Source organism: Heliangelus exortis, chromosome Z (assembly GCF_036169615.1).
Source record: "Heliangelus exortis chromosome Z, bHelExo1.hap1, whole genome shotgun sequence".
Taxonomy (NCBI): domain Eukaryota; kingdom Metazoa; phylum Chordata; class Aves; order Apodiformes; family Trochilidae; genus Heliangelus; species Heliangelus exortis.
This window is the reverse complement of record NC_092454.1, coordinates 9011336-9033988: the sequence shown is the minus strand read 5'-3', so window position 1 is coordinate 9033988 and position 22653 is coordinate 9011336. Positions and strand designations below refer to the sequence as shown.

The 22653-nt window shown below is 47.9% G+C and overlaps 3 protein-coding genes across 21 annotated transcripts in view; 1 reads left to right on the top strand and 2 right to left on the bottom strand.

The window, feature by feature from the left end:
• The window catches only part of UBAP2 (ubiquitin associated protein 2), a 108841-nt gene that overhangs the window by 82786 nt on the left and 3402 nt on the right, over nt 1–22653 (top strand). For 12 of the 19 annotated variants that reach the window (XM_071730129.1, XM_071730125.1, XM_071730128.1 and 9 more), the window contains 5 exons: nt 15183–15261; nt 16705–16919; nt 20341–20440; nt 20524–20631; nt 21983–22050. In XM_071730129.1, coding sequence (XP_071586230.1) covers nt 15183–15261; nt 16705–16919; nt 20341–20440; nt 20524–20631; nt 21983–22050 — 570 coding nt within the window. Of the gene's footprint in view, nt 1–15182; nt 15262–16704; nt 16920–20340; nt 20441–20520; nt 20632–21982; nt 22051–22653 lie in introns of all 19 variants that reach the window. The other 7 variants (XM_071730130.1, XM_071730118.1, XM_071730119.1 and 4 more) reach the window with 2 other exon arrangements.
• On the bottom strand, nt 3034–3877 carry LOC139789721 (interferon-like). Its single transcript, XM_071730726.1, has one exon. The coding sequence runs from the start codon at nt 3709–3711 to the stop codon at nt 3034–3036; it is 678 nt and encodes a 225-aa protein (XP_071586827.1). The 5' UTR covers nt 3712–3877.
• LOC139789628 (interferon-like) lies at nt 9975–10818 on the bottom strand. The gene has a single exon (XM_071730565.1). The coding sequence runs from the start codon at nt 10816–10818 to the stop codon at nt 10075–10077; it is 744 nt and encodes a 247-aa protein (XP_071586666.1). The 3' UTR covers nt 9975–10074.

The following is a 22653-nucleotide window of genomic DNA, read 5'->3' as shown; positions in this document are numbered from 1 at the left end:
GGAGTTGTAGAGAGTGATGAGGTCTCCCCTGAGCCTCCTCTTCTCCAGACTGAACACCCCCAGCTCCCTCAGCCCTTCCTCACTGGACTTGTGCTGGATCCCTTCACAGCCTCCTTGCTCTTCTCTGGACCTGCTCCAGCACCTCAATCTCCTTTCTGAACGGAGGGGCCCAGAACTGGACACAGGACTCAAGGGGTGGCCTTAGTAGGGCTGAGTACAGGGGAAGAATCCCTTCCCTGGACCTGCTGGCCACCCTGTTCCTGATAGAGGCCAGGATGCCATTGGCCTTCTTGGCCAGCTGGGCACACTGCTGTTCAGTGTGTTCAGCTTCGTGTCAATCCAGACTCCCAGGTCCCTCTCTGCCTGGCTGCTCTCCAACCACTCTGTGCCCAGCCTGGAGCTCCCCATGGGGTTGTTGTGTCCAAAGTGCAGGACCCGGCACTTGGCCTTGTTGAAGCTCATCCCGTTGGAATCAGCCCAACTCTCCAGTCTGTCCAGGTCCCTCTGCAGAGCCCTCCTGCCTTCCAGCTGATCCACGCTCCCCCACAAGTTAGTGTCATGTCCAGATTTAGTAATGGTGGATTCAATCTCCTCCTCTAAATCATCAGTGAAGATATTAAACAGAACCGGGCCCAGCACTGATCACCTGGGGGACACCACTGGCGAGCGGCCGCCAATTGGATCCGCACCGTTCAGCACCACTCTCTGGGGGCCTCCAGCAGTTCCTAACCCAGCACAGAGTGCTCCTGTCTGAGCCCTGGGCTGACAGCTTTTCCAGGAGAATGCTATGGGAGACAGTGTCAAGGGCTTTGCTGAAGTCCAGGTAGACTCCATCCACAGCCTTCCCGTCATCCCCCAGGCAGTCACCTGATGATAAAAGGAGATGAGGTTGGTCAGACAGGACCTGCCCTTCCTAGCCCTGTGCTGGCTGGGTCTGATCCCCTGTCCATGCTGTAGGAGCCGTGTGATTGCCCCCAGGATGATCTGCTCCATAACGCTGCCAGGCGCTGAGGTCAGGCTGACAGGCCTGTAGAGTTGTTTGGTGGTGGAGGAGCTGAGGTCCAGGGCGTGTAGTTGTAGAGTTGTTGTGTGAGTTGGAGGAGGTGGAGGTGTCATTGGCTGAGGGCAGAATGTCCCTTGCAGTCGCCAGGATCAGGTTGTGGGTGCGTGAGAGGGTCTGCGAGGTGTTTTCTTAGAGCTTTTGGAGCAGGGGAGATGGGTGTGGGTGTTGGTTGTGGACTGAGCGGCACGTTGTCGTCGGGCAAGGTTGTGTTGGTGGGTGGTGTGCTTGTGGTGCTGTCACGTGTGCAATGATTTGGGGTGCCAAGGTGCTGTCTGTGAAGGAGGTGAGGGGGTGTTGGAGGTCTGTGGTTGGACCTTGCCCATGTTGCCACAGAGCATTTGATAGAATCCTGGAATGGTTTGTGTTGGAAGGGACGTTGGGGGAGATCTCATTTCAAGCGGGCTGCCGCGTGCGGGGGCACCTTCCTCTCGTTTGGGCTTCTCCAATCCCCGTGTGACCTGGCCTTGGACACTTTGAGCGATGGAGCAGCCAGCACTTGCCTGGGCAACCTGTGACAATTTCTCAGCACTCTCCCAAGGAAGAAGCTTCATGCCAGACAAGCTCCTTCTCCAGGCTTTTTGTAGGTGCCGGTAGGTAGTGGAAGACTGCGAGAAGGTGCGCTCAATCCTTCTCTTTTCCAGGCTGAACAACCCCAACTCTCTTGGCCTGTCTCCATTGGAGATATGCTCCAGCCCTCTGATGGATTTTCGTGGCCCTCGACTCAGTCCAAGAGCTCCCGTGTGGTTCTAGTGTTGGGAGCTCGAGAACTGGAGGCATCGTTGTAGGTGGGGTCTCAGCAGAGCAGATCAGATCAGAGCAGGGCAGGGGTTCAGAACCCCCCCCCTGGCCCTGTTGGCCAGGTGCTTTTTTTGCTGCTGTTGTCTTTGTGGTCTGCAAGTACAGATTGCCGGCTCATGTTGGTCTTGTTTGCAAGCAACCCACCCCCTGCCCCAGGTCCTTGTCCTCAGGCCTGTCCCTGTGCCCGGGATTGATGTGCACGAGGCTGGCTTGGGCCCCGTGGCTGGCTTCACATGCCCCGGCACCCGATGCAGACCACACAGCTGAGTGGTGTTGGCAAAGTGTCTGAGGGTGCACTGAATCCCACTGTCCATGTCGGCAGAAGGAGATGAAACAGCAGCTGTGCCAGTGGTGACCCCAGGAACACCACTGGTCACTGTCTCTGTTCTCCGCTGTCCAAAGCTCTGTGAGTGCCCCCGTCCTGCCAGTTCCTAGTGCAGCGAGTGGGTAGTTGGTGCTGCAAGTTGTTGTGAAGCAGGACAAGGAGAATGTTGTGGTGAGCAGTGGGTGAAGTGGGAAGAGCAGTGGACCTGTGCTTAGTGTGGGTGATCTCTGCGGTGGCTCTCCTTGTCGGAATGCTGGGGAGGGGTTTGGGCAGGGAGGAATCTTTCAGGGTTACCTAGTGCAAGACCCCCAGCGATGAGCAGGGCCACCTTCAAGCAGCTGAGTTTTCTCAGAGCGCTTTCCAAGGAGACCTTGACTATTTTTCCAGGACTGGGGCATTGATCCCCTCTCTGGGCAAGTTGTTGCAGTGTTCCCCCAACCTCACGGTAAAAAAAAAACACCATCTTCCCCTTGTCTCATCTGAGTGTGTCCTCTGAGTTGGAGGCTCATGTTTGACTGATGTTTTCCAGAGAGGTTGCGGGATGTAGGGGAGGTGTCCAAGAGGTGAGCGTGGAGAGGCTGTTAGATGAGCCCCGTGTGGAGGTGGGCTTGGAGTAGGTGCTGAGTGGAAGTGGGATCCCCTGTGGTGACTCAAAGGGCTGGTTGGTGTTGATGTGAGAGAAGAGGCGCTGGCAACATTTTTTGGAAGAGGTGTTTATTTTGTGTCAAATAAATAGGTGAATAAATATGCAGGAGTCCTTGTGCAAATAAATAGAGGCAGTTGTATAAATAGAGGAGCAGTCAGTGTAGGCTGAGGGTGCAGGGCCGTTGTTTTGGGGGGTGTGTTGTCAGGGGTGAGGGGATGCAGGGATGTGGGGGCGGCGGAGCGATGGTGGTGGGGTTGTGTGGAGCCGTGTGGGCGGTTGTGGGTGGGTGTTGTGGTTGTGCATGGTGCGTGTGAGGTTGTGGAGGTGTTGGAAAGAAGCCTGAGCTTGGAGGCGGAGGTGGTCCCAGGCGCAGGCGCTGTGGTTGCGTGCGTGGAGGAAGCGCTGGATGCGCGTGAAGTATCTGTTGATGTTGAGCAGGAGGTTGCGGGGCCCTTGTCCTTGGGAGAGGGTGGCGTTGTGTGCCAGGCAGTGCTGGAGCAGTTCGCTGTGGTGATGGAGGTTGTTGAGGAGGCGGTGTCGTTCCTGGTGGTCCCAGTGTGGTGGGGTGGTGTCGCTGCTGAGGATGGCAAAGAGGTGTTGGAGGATGCTGAGGGCGGCAGCAGCAGCGTGGCGTGGGTGTTTGGTGTGGAGGAGGTCTTGGGGGAAGAGGGGCGTCTGGTGTTGTTGGCACGGGTGTGGCGGGCTGGGAGCCATGGCCTGGAGGCTCTGGATGCTGTCCCAGAGGAAGGTGTCGTGTCCAGGAGGAGGCAGGAGGAGGCAGGCGGTGGCGGTGGCGAGAGGCGTGAGGAGGAGGAGGAGGAGCAGGAGGAGGGAGACGCCGTGGCGCAGGGGGGCGTGTGGTGTTGCGGGCGCAGCCATGGTGGTTCTGTGGGTGCTGTTTGGTGGAGAGGAGGCTGCTGAGGACGTGGTGTCGGTGTTGGTGGGCGCTGTGCTTTGGGTGCTGCCGGGTGCGCGGCTTTATGTGTTGCGGCGTCTTTCCCTTGCTCGCTTTCTGTTGCCGTCGAGTTTCCATTTGTGGTTTCATTTCTGTCTGGTGGCTGTGGTGGTCTTGCGGAAGTGAGTTGGTGGGGTCCGCGTGCGTGGGGAGGGCAGTGGGGGTGCTTTGTTGGGTGGGGGTTTGGTAGGTGCTTTTTTCAAGATTATAATATAGTCATTCATTAGGGGATGTGTAAGTCCTAGTTTGCTGAGTAGAGCTTTCTGGTGATACTGACTGGGATTTTTTTTTTTTTTGTGGTTTCTCTTCTCTCCCTGACAATTTTTTATTGTGGTTTTCTGTCTTTGTGTTTCCCTTCCTTACCATGACTCTTTTCGTTATGTCATGGTCTCACATTGGTTGTGGCTTTTTTTACTTTCAGTGTATTTGTCATCTTCTCATATGAATACATGATTTCTTTTTATAGTTTGAGATTTTTTTACACTATGGTTTTTTTGGCAACCTTTGGAGATTCCTAAGTTGAAGTGTCTTATGAATAGGTGCTTCTTGGTTATAACCCTTAAGATTTAATTTTTAGCTTCTATATTCTGCCCATTTTTTCTCAATATGGAAGTCTTTACAATTAAGAATTAGAGTTCTTCTAATAGCTTTATCGTACTGAATAAGGAAGGGGATATTTTTATGTTTATTTATTACTGGTTTTGCCTCTTTCTAGCAGTTAGGGAGGTCTTCATGACCACTGTCTGTGCTCTTGTGCTGCACTGAGGAGAATGTTATGGACAAAAAAGTTAATTTTTCCCTGGAAAATATTGTAAAGCATTTGGTGTAAATGCTTGTGTTTTTTCAACGTTCTTCTACTTCTGGAAATCTCAGTTTCTCTCTTTTATTTTGGTTTTGTTTAGGTACTGGTTGTGCATGCATGGTTTTTGTTTTAAACATTCGTTTTCAGTGGTGTTTAAGTCTTTTTCAGTGGTATATTTTACTGAAAAGCATCCAAGTGGTGCTGAGAGTAGGTGGTGTCAGAGGAGGTTCTTGGTGGACTTGCCTTGTGATGCTTTTGGGTAGGTGTCTAGGCATGGATATTCTGCAGCTTTCGTGACCTCTCTGAAGGTTTTTTATCACCTTAATTGAAAAGATAATAGAACTTCATTTTTTTATGTTTTAGTTTCCTGTATTCCAACCTGTGCCCTTTGGTATCTTCCTCTCTTTTTTTGTTTGAGGAGTGTTTGCTTTTTTGCAGTCACTTTAGACAAGACAGAGCCACCTGGGTCCCTTTTGCTTGTCCTCATACAGTGTTTCCTGGTGTGAAGGAACATCAGGAAGACCATGGTACAATGTGGAAGTCGCCTCACCATCCTGATATGTAAATGAATACATTAAAAATGCTTTAACTAAAGAAAATGGGGGGGCTGGGTCCAAAGTGGCAGTGGTTACACCACTGTAACTAACTGGAGAGAAAAAATCAGGCCAACCAGAGTAGTGGCAAACAATCCTCAGCTGCCTCCCAAGGTGTGAACTGGAAGAGTAATACACACAGTGTGTGTCCTGGGGGAGGCAACAGGAGGAACTGGAGCTCCGCACCTATTCCAAAAATTTCAGTATCGTAGGAATAACCAAAACATGGCAGGACAACTCACGTGACTGAAGGATTGTTACGGATGGCTGTAGGCTGTTTTGTTAGGCAGTCAGGAAAAGGCAGTAGAATTGCACTTTATGTTAAGGAGAACCTTGAAGGTATAGAAGTCATCTTCAGTGAGTGCGGGCACCATATGAAATGCCTCTAGGTGAAGATGATAGAGGATGTCTGGAGGGGCAGTAGGCATCTGCTGCTAACCCCCAAACCAAGACAATAAGGTCAACAAAGAAATATGTCAGCCACTTAAGCAAGCTTTTGGTCAGCAAACCTACTTCTAGTGGGTGACTTTAGGTACCCACACAGCTGTTTGGAAGAAAGTACAGCAGCTCATGTATTGCAGTCTGGGATGAATAGAGGTCTCCTCACATAGAAATGTGAAATATGCCAACCAGGGATGGTGCACTGCTGGACTTGCTACTCACAAACCAAGAAAAACTCCTCTGTAATATCTTGCTTAGTCACTGCCTTGACTGCAGTGATCTCAGTGTTGTGGAGTTTGAGATCATGCTGAGCACACTGAAGACAAAAGTTTTAGATTTTAGAAGAGCAAACTTCATCTCCCTCAGAGCTCAGTTGGGAGGGATTCAATGGAAAGCTTTCATGGATGATAAAGGAGTTGTAAGTGCTTGGAGTTTTTCAAAAGAGCTCTTCTAGAAGCACAAATGCTGCTCATCCCCTTTAAAGTTAGAGTAAGAAGGTGAAACAAGAGACCCCACCCTTGGCTTAACTGTGAGCTGCTGAGTCTGCTCAGAACCAAAAAGTAAGTATAGGAGAGATGGAAAGGCAGAAGAATACCTGTTGAGAACTACAAGGGTGTTGGCAGGGTGTGCAGAGGTGCAGCTAGACAAGCAAAAGCTCTACACAAGTTGTAGTTGGCCAGAAATGTCAAAAACTGCAAGAAAGGCTTCTCCAGGTATGGAAAAAACAAGCAGAAACAGAAGGAAAAAACTGGCTCTCTGTTGAATAGGAGAGGTGAATTAGTAACCAACAACACTGTAAGGGCAGAGGTTCTCAGAACTTTCTTCACATCTTTCTTTAGTAGTACTGCTAGGAACAAAAATCCAGGTCAAATGAGAACACAGACAATACCATCAGTGGAGGAAGATTTGGTAAGAGAACTATTAAATGTGCTTGACCCCTACAAACAGATGGACCCAAACACTAACCACTAAGTGTATTAAGAGAGCTGGCTGATGTGATTGTGAGGTCACTCTTCATAATCTTTGAGAGTTAGTGGGAAATGTCCCAGAATTCTGGAAAAATGTTTATGTCACTAAAAGAAAGGCTCAAAGGAGGATCCAGTAAAATTGGCCAGAAGGCCAGTCAGTTGTATTTCTCTCTCTAGGAATGTTATGGAATGAATCCTGGTGGCTGTTGCAAATCAAATGAAGCACGTGATTTGGAAAAGCCAGCACAGATCCACCAATGCTGAATCATTGTTGATGAACCTGGTTGCCTTCTACAATAAAGTAACCTGCTTGGTTGTTGTGGGGCAAGCAGTGGGCATCATATATTTGGATTTTTTCAAGACTGATACAGTTCCACACAGCCTCTTGCTAGAGAAGCTGATGCATTATAGTCTAGACAAATTGTCTGTGTTGAGTGAGGAGCTGGCTGACAGGCCTCACCCAGGGGGTGATGGTAAATAGCTCTTTTTCAAACTGGCAGCTTTTAACTAGTGGGGTTTCCTAGGGATAGGTATTGGGCCCAATGCTGTTAAATAATCTGTATGATGGGACCAAGCATTCCGTGACAAGTTTGCAGGTGATACCAAAGCAAGTGGGGAAGTGGACACTTTGGAAGGGAGAGCCACTCTGCAGGAAGATCTGGACAGAGGCTGTAAGAGTTTGCCAAGAAGAACCTTAGTAAGTTCAACAAGGAAACCTGAAATACAGCGTTCAGTTCTGGTCCCTGATAATACAAAAGAGATGTGGACTCTGGAGGTTGAAGAGAAACACTATGAAGGTGACCAAGGCACTGGGAAGCCTGCCATATGAGGAAAGGCTGAGAGAACTGGATTTGTTCAGCCTTGTGAAGGGAAGGCTTAACAGAGACCTTATCACTGTGTTATAGTACTTGAAGGGTGTCTACAAAGAAGATGGAGGCTCCATTTTTACAGGGAGTCACATGGAAAAGATGAGGGGTAATGGGTACAGTTTGCTTCTGGGGAGATTCCAATTGGATGGAAAAGGAAAATTTTTCACAATGTAAAAAAAAACTTGGCCACTGGAATAATCTCCCTAGGAAAATGGAAGATTTCCCAACATTGGACATGTTAAAGACTCTGTTGGACAGGGTGCTGGGCCATCTTGTTCAGGTGGTCCTTTTGCCAAGAAAGGTTGGATCAGATGATCCTTGGCGTTCTTTCACCTTGGTACTTTGTTTTCATTTGTTCTCTTGTTCTACACCTCAAAGGGAAATGTGGGTTTGTATTTGCAGTGTGTAATATCCTTGCAGGGATGTGGTGGTATTACTGGACGTGGAGAACCACCTTTTTGTCTGGTGAGGAGGGCAGAGCTGCTGAACTTTGTCTTGCTTGGGCTTATCTGGGGAGGGCAAAGCAGACAGGGCAAGTGTCTTCAGGTGGTGATTGGAGACCAAAGGAGCAGCTGATGTTGTTTGTGCATGGGCACTTTACTTTATGGGGAATGCTGAGCTGGTCTCTGCTGGTTGGTTTGGACCATGTTGAGTAGTGGGTTTGGGGATATATATATTTTGTCTAGGACAAAAAAAAAATTATATATATATATATATATATATATATACACACACACACATATATATATATATATTTTGTCTAGACCACTGCAAAGTGGCTGCCACTGATGGCTTCCTTGACACTTCACCAGTGCTGAGTCTCCAGTGACACTTCACCACAGCTGGCTGCCAGTGGGCAGAGAGATGGTGTGTGAGATGGGTTCAGCAGCCCCACACACCACTAGGTTGCCTCTTCTGCCACCCTGTGCTGCATCCTGCTGCTTCTCCTCCCTCTGGTGTGGCTCTCTGCCACCTCTTCTCCCCCACTGTGCACAGGGGTAGGTGCCTGCCACCTTCATACCATATGTGGAAGGAGGTGCCCCATGCAGCTCATTCCTGCCTGCAGCACACGTTGCATTATGGGGAGGTGGGGAAGAAGGGGGTATGCAGGCAGGAGGGGGGAAGCAGCAGGAGGGAGCACCTCGGTACACAGCTGAAAAAAATTTAAAAAAAACAGCCAAACAAAAATATCCCAAGCTGAGGCTTGAAAAAGGGTGGGCTCTCCCACCAGGCTTCGCTCACCCCTGCCAGGACTGGTGCCACACAAAGCCCCGCTGGTATTCAGGGGCTTTGAAGAGCTCCTCTGAGCTCAATTGAGAGAAGCAGTGGCAGGGTCCCACGCAGAGGGAAGATGTGACAGCCCAGTGCCACTGAATGAGTGCCTTTGGCTGCTTTATGGTCCATTGTCCTGTCAGGGAGACAGTGGTGTTGAAGTGTGATGGCTGGTTGGCAGCACCCAGTTGTCCCTGACTGCCTTTATGTTTGCCAAGGTTGTGTTAGCATGAAAAAGGCCTAGGTGGATGTGCTGTATGTAGTGAGCCAGGTACCTATGCCCACAGGTGTGTGATGTGCACCACAGATGTGGTAGTTGTAGGAGAATGATGACCAGTCCTGGATATCTCCTGTGAGATTTTTTGTGGATTTTTGTTGTTTCTTCAGTGGAGTTGGTAGCCCTGGGGTGCTGCTCCAAGTCTCCACAGGTCTTGGTGGGTTCCCTCATTGCTTCTTTGAGGTACACCTTGTCCATGCCACTCTGCCTGGTCCCAAGCAGAGCTGAAGTATTGCTGAATGGTTGTGTGGGAAGGGGTAGTGATTTGGAGGTGGCTTTCATGTCTTGGAAGGAACAGCCTTCCTCCTTGGAAGGAGGAGCACACAGGGTAGACATCTTGTCACCCTGACAAGTGTGTGCTCCAAGGGCCCAGAATCGGCAGGAGATGCTGCCCTGGTGATGATCAGCAGGAGATGATACTTTGGTGAGGCTGCATCTGGAATATTGTGTCCAGGGCTTCTCAGTTCAAGGACAGGAAACAGCTTGAAAAAATCCATCAGAGAGTCATAATGATTAAGGGAGGGATTAAGCCTCCCTTATGAGGAAAGGCTGAGAAAGCTGGGTCTCTTCAGCTTGGAGAAGAGGAGACTGAGGGGTAACCTCATTAATGTTTATAAATATGTAAGGGGAAGGTGTCAGGAGGATGGAGCTGGGCTCTTCTCAGTGATGTCCAAACCTAGGACAAGGAGTAAGGAGCACAAGCTGGAGCATAGGAGATTCCATGTAGGCTTAAGACACTTTTTTTTTTTCCAAAAAGTATTATTTCCAGCCAGTGGATGTACAAATTAATAAATACATAAAAAAAAAATAAATACACAGAGTTCTCTGATAGATAAATAGATAAATAAATCAATAAATAGCATGCTACAGGAAATAAATTAGTAAGTAAAGTTCAGGAGTCACCAGTGTTCATGGAGATCTTCCCCACCATCAGGGGAGGTTGCAGCTGTCCATAAGTTTGCAGCACACAGCAGTTTCCTCCTCCTTCCTTTCCAGCCAGGTGTGAGCCATGGGATGTGCCACAGGCATGGGATGTACCACAGCCTGGTCCTGGCCTCACCACAGTCATGCCAGATTCCCTGTGGGAGCTGTCTCCTGGCTGGAAGAGGTGGGAGCAGTGCTGATCAACCCCCGCCCTGGGTCCTGCAGCTTCTGGTCGATCTGTGGCTGCCAGCGCTGACTGGGGACAGGGGTTTGGTGTGGGTTGGTTTGTTGGAGGTCCAGAGGAGTGGCTTTGTTCTTCATCTGCTGTATGAGTGTGTCCAGGTGTTGGAAGCAGATGATTGCCTGGAGGCGGACGTGGTCCCAGGCGCAGGCGCTGTAGTGGTGGGTGCGGAGGAACTTCTGGATACTTGTGAAGTTTCTGTTGATGCTGAGCAGCAGCTTAAGGGGTCTGTGCCTTATGGAGGCTGTCCTGTTGGATTCCATGCATTTCTCCAGATGGTAGATGTAATGTTCAAGGTGGTTAAGGAGTCCATGCTGTGCTTGGGCATCCCAGTGTCGTGGGGTTCTGGTGCTGCTGAGAATGGTGAAGAGGTGCTGGAGGATGCTGAGAGCGGCAGCAGCAGCGTGGCGTGGGTGTTTGGTCGGGGGGAGGTCTTGGGGGAAGAGGGGCGTCTGGTATTGGTGGCACGGGTGTGGGGGGCTGGGAGCCATGGCCCGGAGAAGCTGGAGGCTGTCCCAGAGGAAGGTGTCCTCACGGGGCTGCAGGTGGTGGCACATGGTTGCAATGGCAAGAGGTGTGAAGAAGAGCAGGAGCATGTGGGCACCGTGGTGCAGGCAGATGTGTGGAGCTCCAGGTGCAGCCATGGTGGTTCTGTGGGTGCTGTTTGGTGGAGAGGAGGCTGGTGAGTGGTGGTGGTGCATTATGCTTGGGGTAATGCTGGGTCTGTGTATTTATTTGGTGCTGTAGCTTTCCTTTCATCATCACCATGATCCACGCAGAATTTCCCCGTGTCTATTTTCAGTTTTGTTTTCTGCTTGCTCCTGAACACTGTTCTCCTGAACACTTTTGTTGTGCTTGTCAAAGCATAAGCAGGAGATGGCTCTTCCCTTGGGATGGAGAGCTGGTTTTTCCCAGGGCTGCTGTTGGGGTGTGGGGGAAGTCCCTCTCCTGTGCTGTTGTGGCAAAAGTGAATGTGGGGTGGCAGAGATTTTTGAGGCAGCTGTGCTCAGGATTCATTTCAGGGTTTCCTTTTCTTCTGTTTTGTGGGTTGTCTTTCTTGCTTTGTGTTTTCAAGTTTATGTACCTACCAACATTTTCTTTTAATTTCATGCTCAGATATTATTTGTATATATGTTTTATTGCATGTTTTCCTTTATTATTTATTGACAAATATTTTTAATTTGTCATTTCTTTTCTTGTCCATTCTCTATATAAATAGAGAATCTCTCATAAATAAATGCCTAAATGCTGCAAACAATTTTTTGACACCTTTCCACACAGTGATTGTGATTTCTACATCTGTGGGCTTTTCACTACGGTTTCACTTTGTTGTAGAAAGTAAGCAACACAAAGTGTTTGAGAGGCAGGAGCTGGTGGGAATATTTGCCTTTGATATGCCAGGCTGTTTACATCTTTGTTACCATCTGTAACTACTGTTTTATATTTTGATTGCAAGGAAAAATCAGCCACTACTCACAGACATCACAAAAATTTACAAAAATTACAGGCTTTATGATTTAAACAAATTACAAAGATTCACTTCAGGGAAAAGGGAAAAAAATGACACCACCTTTAAAGGAAAGACAAGTTTGCAAGAGGGAGAGGCTTTTACATGAATTTAGTCACTCTGGGGAAAGAGTTGTTAGAAGAAAAAAGGAGCAATTAAGTTTTTTCACCCTCTGAAGAAACCTCGCGGCTCTTTCGGGGGGTGGGGGTGGGGTGTAGGACTAGGGTCTGCTCGGCTTTCTGCTCTGCTGCTGGTCTTGGCTTTTATCTCGGCTTTTTCCTGGTGCTGTCTCATAGTCGTAGATGTAGCCGAAGTATTAGGTAGCGGGAGGGGGGCTGCTGGTGGTGTTTTTCTTTGTCTCTTTGAGTTTTTATACAGTAAAAAGAGTTCTGGCTTGTCGTTAATCACAGGCAGAGGCTTGGCATTTTGGGAACTTCCCCTTTGATTAACAAGAATTCTTCAGTCTTTGTTATCTGCTGGTTTTATTACCTGTCTTGACAGATTATCAGGATTTAGGTGCCTGCTGAGGTTTACAGTTACAGACCAGGCTTAGTTAACTGATATATTGTAAGTTAAGAGGAGACAGGGTGCCTGTTTATTGAAAGTAACTTTGATATCCTTTTAAAAGAGTAGAGAAATTCCCGGGTCGAGAGACAATTTTGTATTTTCCATGTGTCCACATTACGTCTCGAAAGCAGAAATTGGCAGAGTCCCAAGTGCTGGTCATCACTGCTTCCTGGGAAGTGGGAGGTGCCAGTGGCTGCTGATAAAGCAAGAATGGGGGTTTTTCCTGAGGTTTGGGAGGTTTTTTTTCAGTATGACTCAATGTCTTGACACTGCAAATTGTCACCATGTTTATTGTTTTTATTGTTGTTATTTTTGTATGTATTTCATTGGGGCATGCTGTCATCTTCTGTTAGCCTGCTGCAGGCTGCCTCTGTAGCAGGGATCTCACAGATGCCTTAGCTGATGCCTGAGGCACTTAGCAAGATACCTGGTGCAGATAAAATTTGTTACATCATAACTTGCCATTTTCCAATCCTCTCCTCTCTCACTTTTTGAATCTATTCTTGATACTTCAGTTTCACTTTAGGCACTTTCTCCTGCATGCCTTCTGTAAGTTAGGAAATACCCACAGTTTTTGAAGAGCAGGGTATCTCTTCTAGTGTTTTATTGTTAGTGGACATGAAGTGTAAAGGTAACTGGCTTGCAGTCATACTTCCTAATTTTTTTTTTTTTTTTTTTTTTTTGACGTGTCTATGCCACAGGTCTGTGGGATAGGTATATGAAGTGCTGATGTGGTTTTCCCCTATCTGAGAGGCAGTAGGAATAATTACATTCCTTACACCCTGTTTTCATGGGACCACAGTTATATTTTGTCCAATTTATACAGAGGAAAATCACAGAATCACAAAATGTCAGGGGTTGGAAGGGACCTCTGAAGATCATCAAATCTAACTCCCCTTCCAGAGCAGGACCAAAACTAAGGGCAGGTCACTCAGAAGTGCATCCAGATGGGTCTGGACTTTTTTCTCCAGAGAAGGAGACTCCACAGCCTCTGTAGGGACCCTGTTCCAGGGCTCTGTAACCCTTACAGTAAAGAAATCCTTCCTCATATAGAGGTGGAACTTCGTCTGCTGTGCTTGAATCCATTGCCCCTCATCCTGTCACACGGCCCAAGTGAGAAGAGGTTGTCCCTTCCCTCCTGATGCCCAGCCCTCATGTGTTTATATAATAATAATAAAATATAATAATATGAAAATATGAAAATAATAATAATTAGATCCCCTCTCGGTCTTCTCCTCTCCAGACTGAAAAACCCCAGGTGTCTCAGCCTTTCTTCATAAGACAGGGGCTGCAGTCTCTTTATCATCCTCATAGCCCTCCACTGTACTCTCTCAAGTAAATCCCTCTTCCTCTTGAACTGGGGAGCCCAGAGCTGGGTGCTGTACTCGAGGTGAGGTCTCACTAAGGAAGAGTGGAGGGGGTAGAGAACCTCTGTCAATCTGCTGGACATACTCTTCTTCATGCACCCCGGGGTACCATTTGCCTTCCAGTTCATATCCTCTAAATTCTGTTCAGATCCCTACTCCAAATCTGCTTCTTGTGGCGTTTTTCTCAGAAGGAGAGATGAGCAGAGCTTTTGAGTAACTTGCTAAATGTGAATTTGACTGTGTTTTCAGTGTTTTATGCCACAGGCATTAAGGTGGAATTACCCAGGAAGGAAAAGATGATGAAATACAATGCAATTTCAAGTTGCTGAAAGAACCTGCAATGTTAAATCTTTGCTGGATTAGTTAATGTTTAGTTATGAAGGATTTGGTATAAGAAATGGGGGTGATGCACAGAGATGCACTAAGGTGGAAACTGCTGTGAACTCAGAGAAAACATTTGAGATGTTGAGGAATTTGTAGAGAGTATGAGGAAGGATGTTTTTTCCCATGTTGGATAATGTGTGGAAATGGCTATGATACTAGTTAAAGCAGTAACTCTTCATGAACTGGAGGTGATGAGGAATAAACCATGAGAATTTGGAGGAAAAGAAATCAGTAGAGTACCAGCCTCACATGTAGAGTTCACCCAGAGGAGGAAGGGAAAACTTTTCTCTTTTTCTCCTAAACTGATGATGAAAAAGCTCTTTTGGTTCTGCTGATACATCGTGTCATCTTAGAGTGCACATGTTCTAGGGTGAGGTCTGTCTTGCCTACCTGTAAAGGACTTAGGAGAATCATATAACATAGTGGTCTCTACCTTTTCTGATCACACACCCCATCACTAAAAAATCTGTGAGCACTCACCCTCAATATGCTTTTATTTCTAAATTATATACGTGTACTATTGTACTAGTACATATGTTATAAAACATACACATACATAAATGAAAATGGATGAAAAAATAAGGTTAAGCAAACTCTTATTTTTAAATTTTAAAAATTTTATAAATTGTACCCAAAACATTTAGTTCATGCACCCCAATGTATTGTGTACCCTGCTTTGGAGGCTGCTGGTCTGAGGTCTCCTGTAACATATTTTTAATTAATTTTCCAGTCGGCAGGCAGTAACTCCTTAAGTTTTTAAAAATATTTGTTCTGCTTTCCTGGCTGACATTTTTATTCCTAGAAGACAGGGCATGGTACAAGGGTAGAATCCTTAGACTAATTCACATTGCAATTACAGTCCTGGCCTGACCCCAGGTTTTTGTCCCCTCCTGGTCTGGAGCTGGGGAAAGCTGTCACAGGGAGAGCATTTTAGTTGTTGCCTTTAGCTCACTGTTAAGAAATGAAGTAATTGTATACAATATTAAAAATATCAATAAAGTAGATTTATTTTGAAGTTGGGGATCCAGGTGAATCTTCAGCTCCACTACTTCTCCCCATACTTGCTTTAGCTCCTCCTCCTAAAGTCTTCTGCCTTAAAGTCTTCTGCCTGTAGTATGATGTTCATAGGAGCTGCCCATCTTTGCTATGATTTCAACTATTAACAATGTTGTCTCTTTCCTAGGATTACTATGGAATTACATTCCCTGCTCCTGCAACCTTGACAGGCAGAGATGGGAGCCTTGCTAACAACCCATACTCAGGTGAGTGCTATTTAAAGATGAGGATGGTAAGTGACCTGTGCTCATTTCTAAATTCAGGTCATCCTGACATTGCTGAAAGAGCAATCGCTTTTCCCTTCTGTAAGCAGTTAAACCCATCAGTCTGAACTAATCAAACAACAGCAAGCATCTCCCTCTCAACCCTGACATTGATGTTTCTTCATGGTTTTCGTCAGTAATTCTCGTTACTTCTACTGGGTTTAAGGACAGCCTTTGAGAATAAGTGCAAAATGTTTGCAAATGTAAATGGCAGTGTTACCTCGTGCTTTCAAGAGCACGTACAGGTGCTTGAAAAATATTCTATAGCTTTATCATTCTTTCAAAACTCAACTGGCTTGTTTTCCTGATATAGCCCCCTCTCAGCACCTCCCTATACTCCCTATACTGCTATTTTAGCACTTTTATATTGCCAGCAGGAGCTGCATCTAGCAGACCTTCCCTCACTCTCCCCAAATCTTGAACTTCATTTCCCATAGGGTGTAGTCTATGGAGCCCTTTCTCATTCCTGATCTTTTTCTTCAATTATCAGTGTTCAAAAATGACATCAGTGCCATTTAGGATTTTCAGCTGGTGGTTTTCTTCCACTGCCATCTGATTACAGCCTGAAACTGCAGCTGTAGGTGTTACAGTTCCTATAATGATAGAATTAAGTGTTGTCATACTTCTTTGTAACCAAAATAAAGGAATACTGGTTCGAAATGAGATAGATGCAATTATGTCACCTACCTAGAAAATGTGTACATGCTTCTCTGTAGGCTGCCAGAAAATTCAAGTGTTTGGGAGTTTTCTGCTTCATAATCACTTCTCTCAGGAGACTGCTTTTGGGTTAATAATCAAATTTCCCTTCCTGCTTCTTCAATAAGGTGGCCCACGATGCAAGCCTTACTTTCCTGGCCTTCAACTACTATCTCCAGAACTTTGGTGGTGTGAGGAACCAGCCATCTAACTAGTCATGCCTGACAAATAAACAGACATTGACAAAAATATGCTCTTCACTGCCTGTAAATCCTAACTGCCTTTCAGCACATGAAGCTTAGCTAATCAATTTAACCTCCAGGAGAGTCACATCTTAACCCAACAACCATTTGCTCCTTGGCTATTTACCATACTTCTGCTTTTAGCTTGTTTTATTGCAATGATCTGGTAGTAATAAACCTGCTCAGACCATGCAAGATGGGTAAGTATTGGTATCTCCATTTTGCCAGTGAATGAGGCACAGAGCTCTGTGTCACAAACAGGCCATGTCCCTGTGGCCATCAGGAGCAGAGACAGGGAGAGCATTCCCGTGAACAACTTCAGGCTTTGCAGTGTAGGACACGCTCTCCTCTGTAATTACCTGCTTGTATACAGGGGGTTTGAATCCTTTGAATCCTCGACTTCCAGAGTGGCTTTGATAGCTTTTCTGATCAGTTCTTTCTTTCACAGGTGACGTAACAAAATTTGGCCGTGGGGATTCTGCATCCCCTGCTCCTGCTACCACGCTCGCTCAGCCGCAGCAGAACCAGACTCAGACTCACCACACAACTCAGCAGCCCTTCCTCAACCCCACCCTGCCCCCGGGCTACAGCTACACTGGGTTACCTTATTACCCCGGTGTGCCTGGTGTACCCAGTGCATTCCAGTATGGGCCAACCATGTTTGTAAGTCTGACAGCCTAAACTGCAACCCTCTCTTCATGCCTCTCTGGTTTTGCTTTCTTCAGCCCGAGCTATCTATATCTTGGAATCACAAGACTGGGTTGGAAAAGGACCTTCAAAAATCATATAGTTCAACCCCTCTGTCATGGGTAGGATATCTCTTACTAGATCAGGCTGCTCAAAGCCCCATCTGACCTGGCCTTGAACACTTCCACAGATGGGCCACCCACAGCTCTGGGCAGTCTGTGCCAGTGTCTTTTCCTTATGTCCAACCAAACCTACTGTTTTCTCCTTTAAAGCTGTTGCCCTTTGTCTTGGGACTGCAGGGCCTGCTAAAAAGTTTTTCACCCTCTTTCTTATAAGGTCTCTTCAATTATTGAAAAGCTGCAATAAGGTCTCCCTGAAGCCTTTTCTCCTCCAGGCTGAACAACCCCAACTCTCTCAGGCTGTCTTCATAGCAGAGGTGGTCCATCCTCTACTGGATCATCCTCATATCCCTCCTCTGGACCCACTGTAACAAGTCCATGTCATTCTCATCCTGAGACCCCCAGAGCTGGTTGCAGTCCTGCAGGTGGGGTCTCATGAGAACAGAGTACTGTTGTCTCTGTTGTCTTCCCCAATATACAAGAGGTCTCCAAAAATGTGCAAGCATGAAATTTAAAAGGCCAGAACTGTGACCAGGTGATCTGCTTAAAGGGATGGGGGGGACACTGTGGACATTATCTACCTGGACTTTAGTAAAGTCTTTGATACTGTCTCCCACAGCATTATCCTGGAGGAGCTGGTAGGTTATGGTATAGTCAGTATGGGTAGAAAAGTGGCTGTATGGCTGGGCCCAGAGAGTTGTGCTGAATGCAGTTAAGTCCAGTTGGCTGGTCACCAGTCATGTCCCCCAGGACTCAGTTTTGAGGCCAGTGTTTTTCAATATCTTCATAAAAGATCTGGACAAGAGGATTGAGTGCACCCTCAGAAAGTTTGCAGATTCAAGTTTACACCAAGTTGTGTGGGAGGGTAGGAAGGCTCTGCAGAGGGATCTGGCCAGGCTGGATTGATGGGCCAAGGTCACCTGTATGAAGTTCAACAAGGCCAAGTGCCAGGTCCTGTGCCTCGGTCACAACCCCATGCAATGCTACAGGCTTGGGGAGGAATGGCTGGAGAACTGCCCAGAGGAAATGGACCTGGGAATGCTCACTGACACCTGGCTGAAGATGAGCCAGCATGTGTCCAGGTTGCCAAGAAGGCCCACAGCATTCTGCTCTGTATCAGAAATAGTGTAGCCAGCAAGTCTAGGGCAGTGTCCTGCCCACCTGTACGTGGCACTGGTGAGGCTGCAACCTCAAGTACTGTGTTCAGTTCTGGGCCCCCCGCTGCAAGAAAGACATTGAGGTGCTGGAGCATGTCCAGAGAAGAGCAGCCAATCTGGTAAAGGGTCTGGAGAACAAGTCTTAAGAGACTGAGAGAATTGGGAATGTTTAGTTTGGAGAAGAAGAGGCTGAGAGAGACCTTGTCACTCTCTACAACTACTTGAAAGGAGGCTGTAAGGAGGTGGGTGCTGGGCTCTTCTCCCAAGTAAATAATGATAGAGCTAGAGGAAATGGCCTGAACTTGTGCCAGGGGAGGTTTAGACTAGATATTAGGAACAATTTCTCCACTGAAAGGGTAGTCAAGCGTTGGAACAGACTGTCCAGGGCAGTGATGGAGTCACCATCACTGGAGGTATTAAAAAAAATTGTAGGTGTGGTACTTCAGGACATTATGTAGTGGGCATGGTGTTTTTTTCTGGGATGATGGCTGGACTCAGTGATCTCAGAGGTCGTTTCCAACCTTGATGATTCTGTGACTTCTGCACAGATTACTGTAAACAGCAGGCAGCTGTAGCTGATGGACTCGGTGTTCCCTGAAGCCCTTACCAGTCTCTGGAGAGTCAAAAGGAGATCCAAAGCTGAGCCAGTGAGCTTGAGAGTGCCTGGGAAATCATTCTGAGGATGAAGGAAACCCCATTAAATCAGAGAGCAGAGCTGGTAGTCTCTTAGGCCTGTAACCAGCAGTGTTCCCCAGGTCAATACTCAGTTCTGTCTCATTCAACCTGTTCATCAACAATCTGGACAAGGGGACAGAGAGCATCCTCAGCGAGTTCACAGATGGTACAAATCTGGGAGGGGAGGCTGACACTCCAGAGGGCTGTGCTGCCACCCAGTGTGACCTGGACAGGCTGGAGAGCTGGGCAGAGAAGAACCTGATGAGGTCAAACAAGAGCAAGTGTAGGGTCCTGCACCACCTGGGGTGGAAGAACCCCAAGCATCAACCTGGTGAGGGTGGGACCTGCTGGAAAGCAGAGGGATCGGGGCCTCCTGATGGATAGAAAATTATCCATGAGCCAGCAGTGTGCCCTTGTGGCCAGGAAGGCCAACAGAGTCCTGGGCTGCATGAGGAAGAGTGTGGCCAATAGGTCAAGGGAGATCATAGTCCCCTTCAGCTCTGCCCTGGTGAGGCCACAGCTGGAATACTGCATCCAGTGCTGGGCTTCCCAGCTCAAGAGGCAGGGATCTACTGGAGAGAGTCCAGTGGAGGGTACCAAGGATGACTGGGGACTGGAGCATCTCTTTCATGATGAAATGCAGAGAGAGCTGGTACTCTTTACCCTGGAGGAGAGGGCTGAGGGGAGACCTTGTTCATGCCCGCAGGTATCTAAGTGGTGGGTGCAAGGAAGATGGAGCCAGTTCCCAGAGAGAGGACGGGGGAGATGGGCACAAGCTGGAACACTGGAAGTTCCGTTTAAGCATAAGGAAAAACTTCTTCACTGTGAGGGTGCCAGGGCACTGGCACAGGCTGTCCAGGGAGGTTGTGGAGTCCCCTTCTCTGGAAATGCTCAAACCCCTCCTGGATGCAGCCCTGTGTAATGTGCTCCAGGTGATCCTGCTTTAGTGGGAGAGTTGAGAACTAGATGATCTCTAGAGGTCCCTTCCAACTCTGATAATTCTGTGATTCAGGAGAAAGAGGTCATGCTCCAGGCAGAAGGGTAGCTGAGTCTATTTTAGAGCCCTGGGTGTTTGTGTTTTATGAAGCAGCCCCAGGCAGGAGTTGCTGGTTTTTTTGATTGAGGAGAGAGCACCGTGGCTGCTCTGTCCTGCGTTTGTCTTTACCCTCCGTGCGTGAGAGATGCACTGCCCATCCTCAGACAGGGTTGCCCTGCAGTCAGAGGGGCTGCTCTAGCAAAAACTCGGGGTTTGCACAAATCCCCTCCAACAAGTTACAGCTGGCAGTGGGGGCCACTGTGTTCTGTGCCATCCCTGGAGCTGGGAACTCCGGATCCACTTCCCACGGGAGGCGGAGGTGCCATCCCCACTAGGTGGCAGAGGGAGCCAGTGTTTTTCCTTGCCGTTCCCCAGTTGAAACCTCTCCTTGTCCTCTTCCTTTGTTCCAGGTACCTCCAGCATCTGCTAAACAGCACGGGGTCAACCTGAACACTGCCTCGACTCCTTTCCAGCAGGCGAGTGGCTACGGGCAGCACGGCTACGGGGCAGGTACGGTCACCACGGCGCTGGCCACGCGAGTGTCTGCAGAGCTGCTTGCACACTCTAACACCTTGTCTTGTACACACCAGCAGGCTATGATGACTTAACGCAGGGAACAGCAGCTGGAGATTACAGCAAAGGAGGCTACAGTGGGTCATCTCAAGCACAAAACAAATCTGCTGGCACTGGACCTGGGAAAGGTAACACATGAGACTTGAGGTCGCTGTAGAGTGGGATTCAGTAGGGCAAACTCCCACTATTGCCAGTGCTGTGCAGTCAACACAGCATCCAGCTCTTAGCAAGGTCACAATACAAGATGTTTCTCCACCTCCCATGTTCAAAAATGCTTTCTTAATGGTCGAAGTGTTCCTTCTAAACCTCATGGCTAAAGTTTGCCTGAGGATTTGTGTGGCTGATGCACAGCTTTGTACACAATTATACATGGGAGAAATAGTGAGCCATTTCCTCTGCCAAAGTTTTCTTTGCTGAAGAATAGTGGTCCTGCAGCAGTGCCATGTATTTGAAGCCTAAGCAGTTGGATGTTGTTGCTGAAATGGTCCTCTGCCAAATGATGACTAGATTTGAGTTTCTTGGTAGGCACCCGAGATAACAATGTGTTAGCAGTGAGCAGGGCTGTTCACACATCTCTGGGCTGTTGTTTCAGCTGCTGTCTGTACATCCTGTAACTTATCACATTTGTTTCATGCTGGAAATGTTTCCTTTGTGACTGTAAAGGCTGAAGAATTTTTACAGCTTTATGTGAAAGCTTTGTTCTGCACATGCTGGTTAGACCTGAGGAATGTGTACTGGACTGCTTAGCACTAACTAGTTCCTTGGGCTTAAGCAAATACCAAGCATTGGTTGTGCATTTGAAACACCAACTGGACTGTCTTCAGCCAAGAACTGATCACACTTTCTCTTATGGAAGGAGCAATCCAAAAAAGCAATGTCCTAGGAAGAGTACAACCTTAGAGCAGTGCAACGCCCCTGGGTCCAGTCCTCTGATTCACTGGCCAAAGTGAAATGATTGCAGCCAGTCTATGACTCTGAGTACATGGCTGGTTTCAGAGTCACCTCACTGGTCAGTGTTTCTGAGCCTGTTGTGGATCCAGGTGGAAACAGCCTGAATTGGTGATTCTCAGCATTGCAGACCTCACCCTTCTGCATCACATGGAAGGAAAAGCACTCAACTGTGTAGCAGGTGCTGAGTCTCATCACTCAGATCACTACTGGAGGGCTCTGGAATGCTGCAGTAGAGCCAAATGCATCCCTAATTGTGAGGGAAAGCTGACTTTTCAGGGGCTTAAATTAGTGTTTGATACAGCCAGCTGCTGCCTGGTGAAATGCATTTCAATCCAAGTGGGAACTGCTGGGTGTGATTCATCCCAGTGGGCTGATCTCCTGCTTTGCAATGGGAGCAGGGAACCAAGCCCTTCCCTCTGTTGCACTGCAAGGTTCTATAGTTCTGAGAGCACAGAGAACCCCACTGGGCTGGCCAGCAGCAGCAGGGAGTTTGTTGGTTGACTTTCTCGTTGCTTTTGTGTTTTCCAGGTGTTTCTGTGACCTCAAGTAACACAGGTGTGCCTGATATCAGTGGCTCAGTCTATAACAAGACTCAGGTGAGCAATGCTGGACCCTCCTCCCTCATGGCCAGGTTGATGGCTGCCCCTGGGGGGTGTTCCCAAGTGGTCCCTCTCTGGTTCAGCAGGACATGACATTTCACAGGCTGCTGGAGAGGAGTCTCACCCTCTGTCCCACTGCCTCTGCCATGGCAGCTGCTGACATAGGCACAGCCTTTAACAGTGCTGCAGGATGCCCCATGCATGCTGTGTTCTAGGTGTGAATGAGGTGTGATGGCATCAAAATAGCCCCCAAAACTGGTGAGTCAAGGGGCCATTTGCTTTTCACCTGAGAGGCTGGTCCCATGCTCTCCTATGTCTGTTGCTCAGCTTCTCAGGCAATGCAGAAAGCACTTGGACAAGCTGTAGTGTGCAGTGGGCTTATGTCCAGCTCTTGTTTTCTGATCCTCCCACCCTCATCTGGGGGAACCCATGTCTGGCTATGACCTGTGCTTACAGGTAGGAAGCCAAATTTCAGCTACACACCTGTTGATAGGGGTTAAGCTTTGACCACAGGGAAGAAAATGTTATTTCAAGTTGTTCTTGTGTTTTTGTTGGCTGCTCTGCAGAGGTCAGGTAATTCCAGGCTGAGCCTCAGCAATG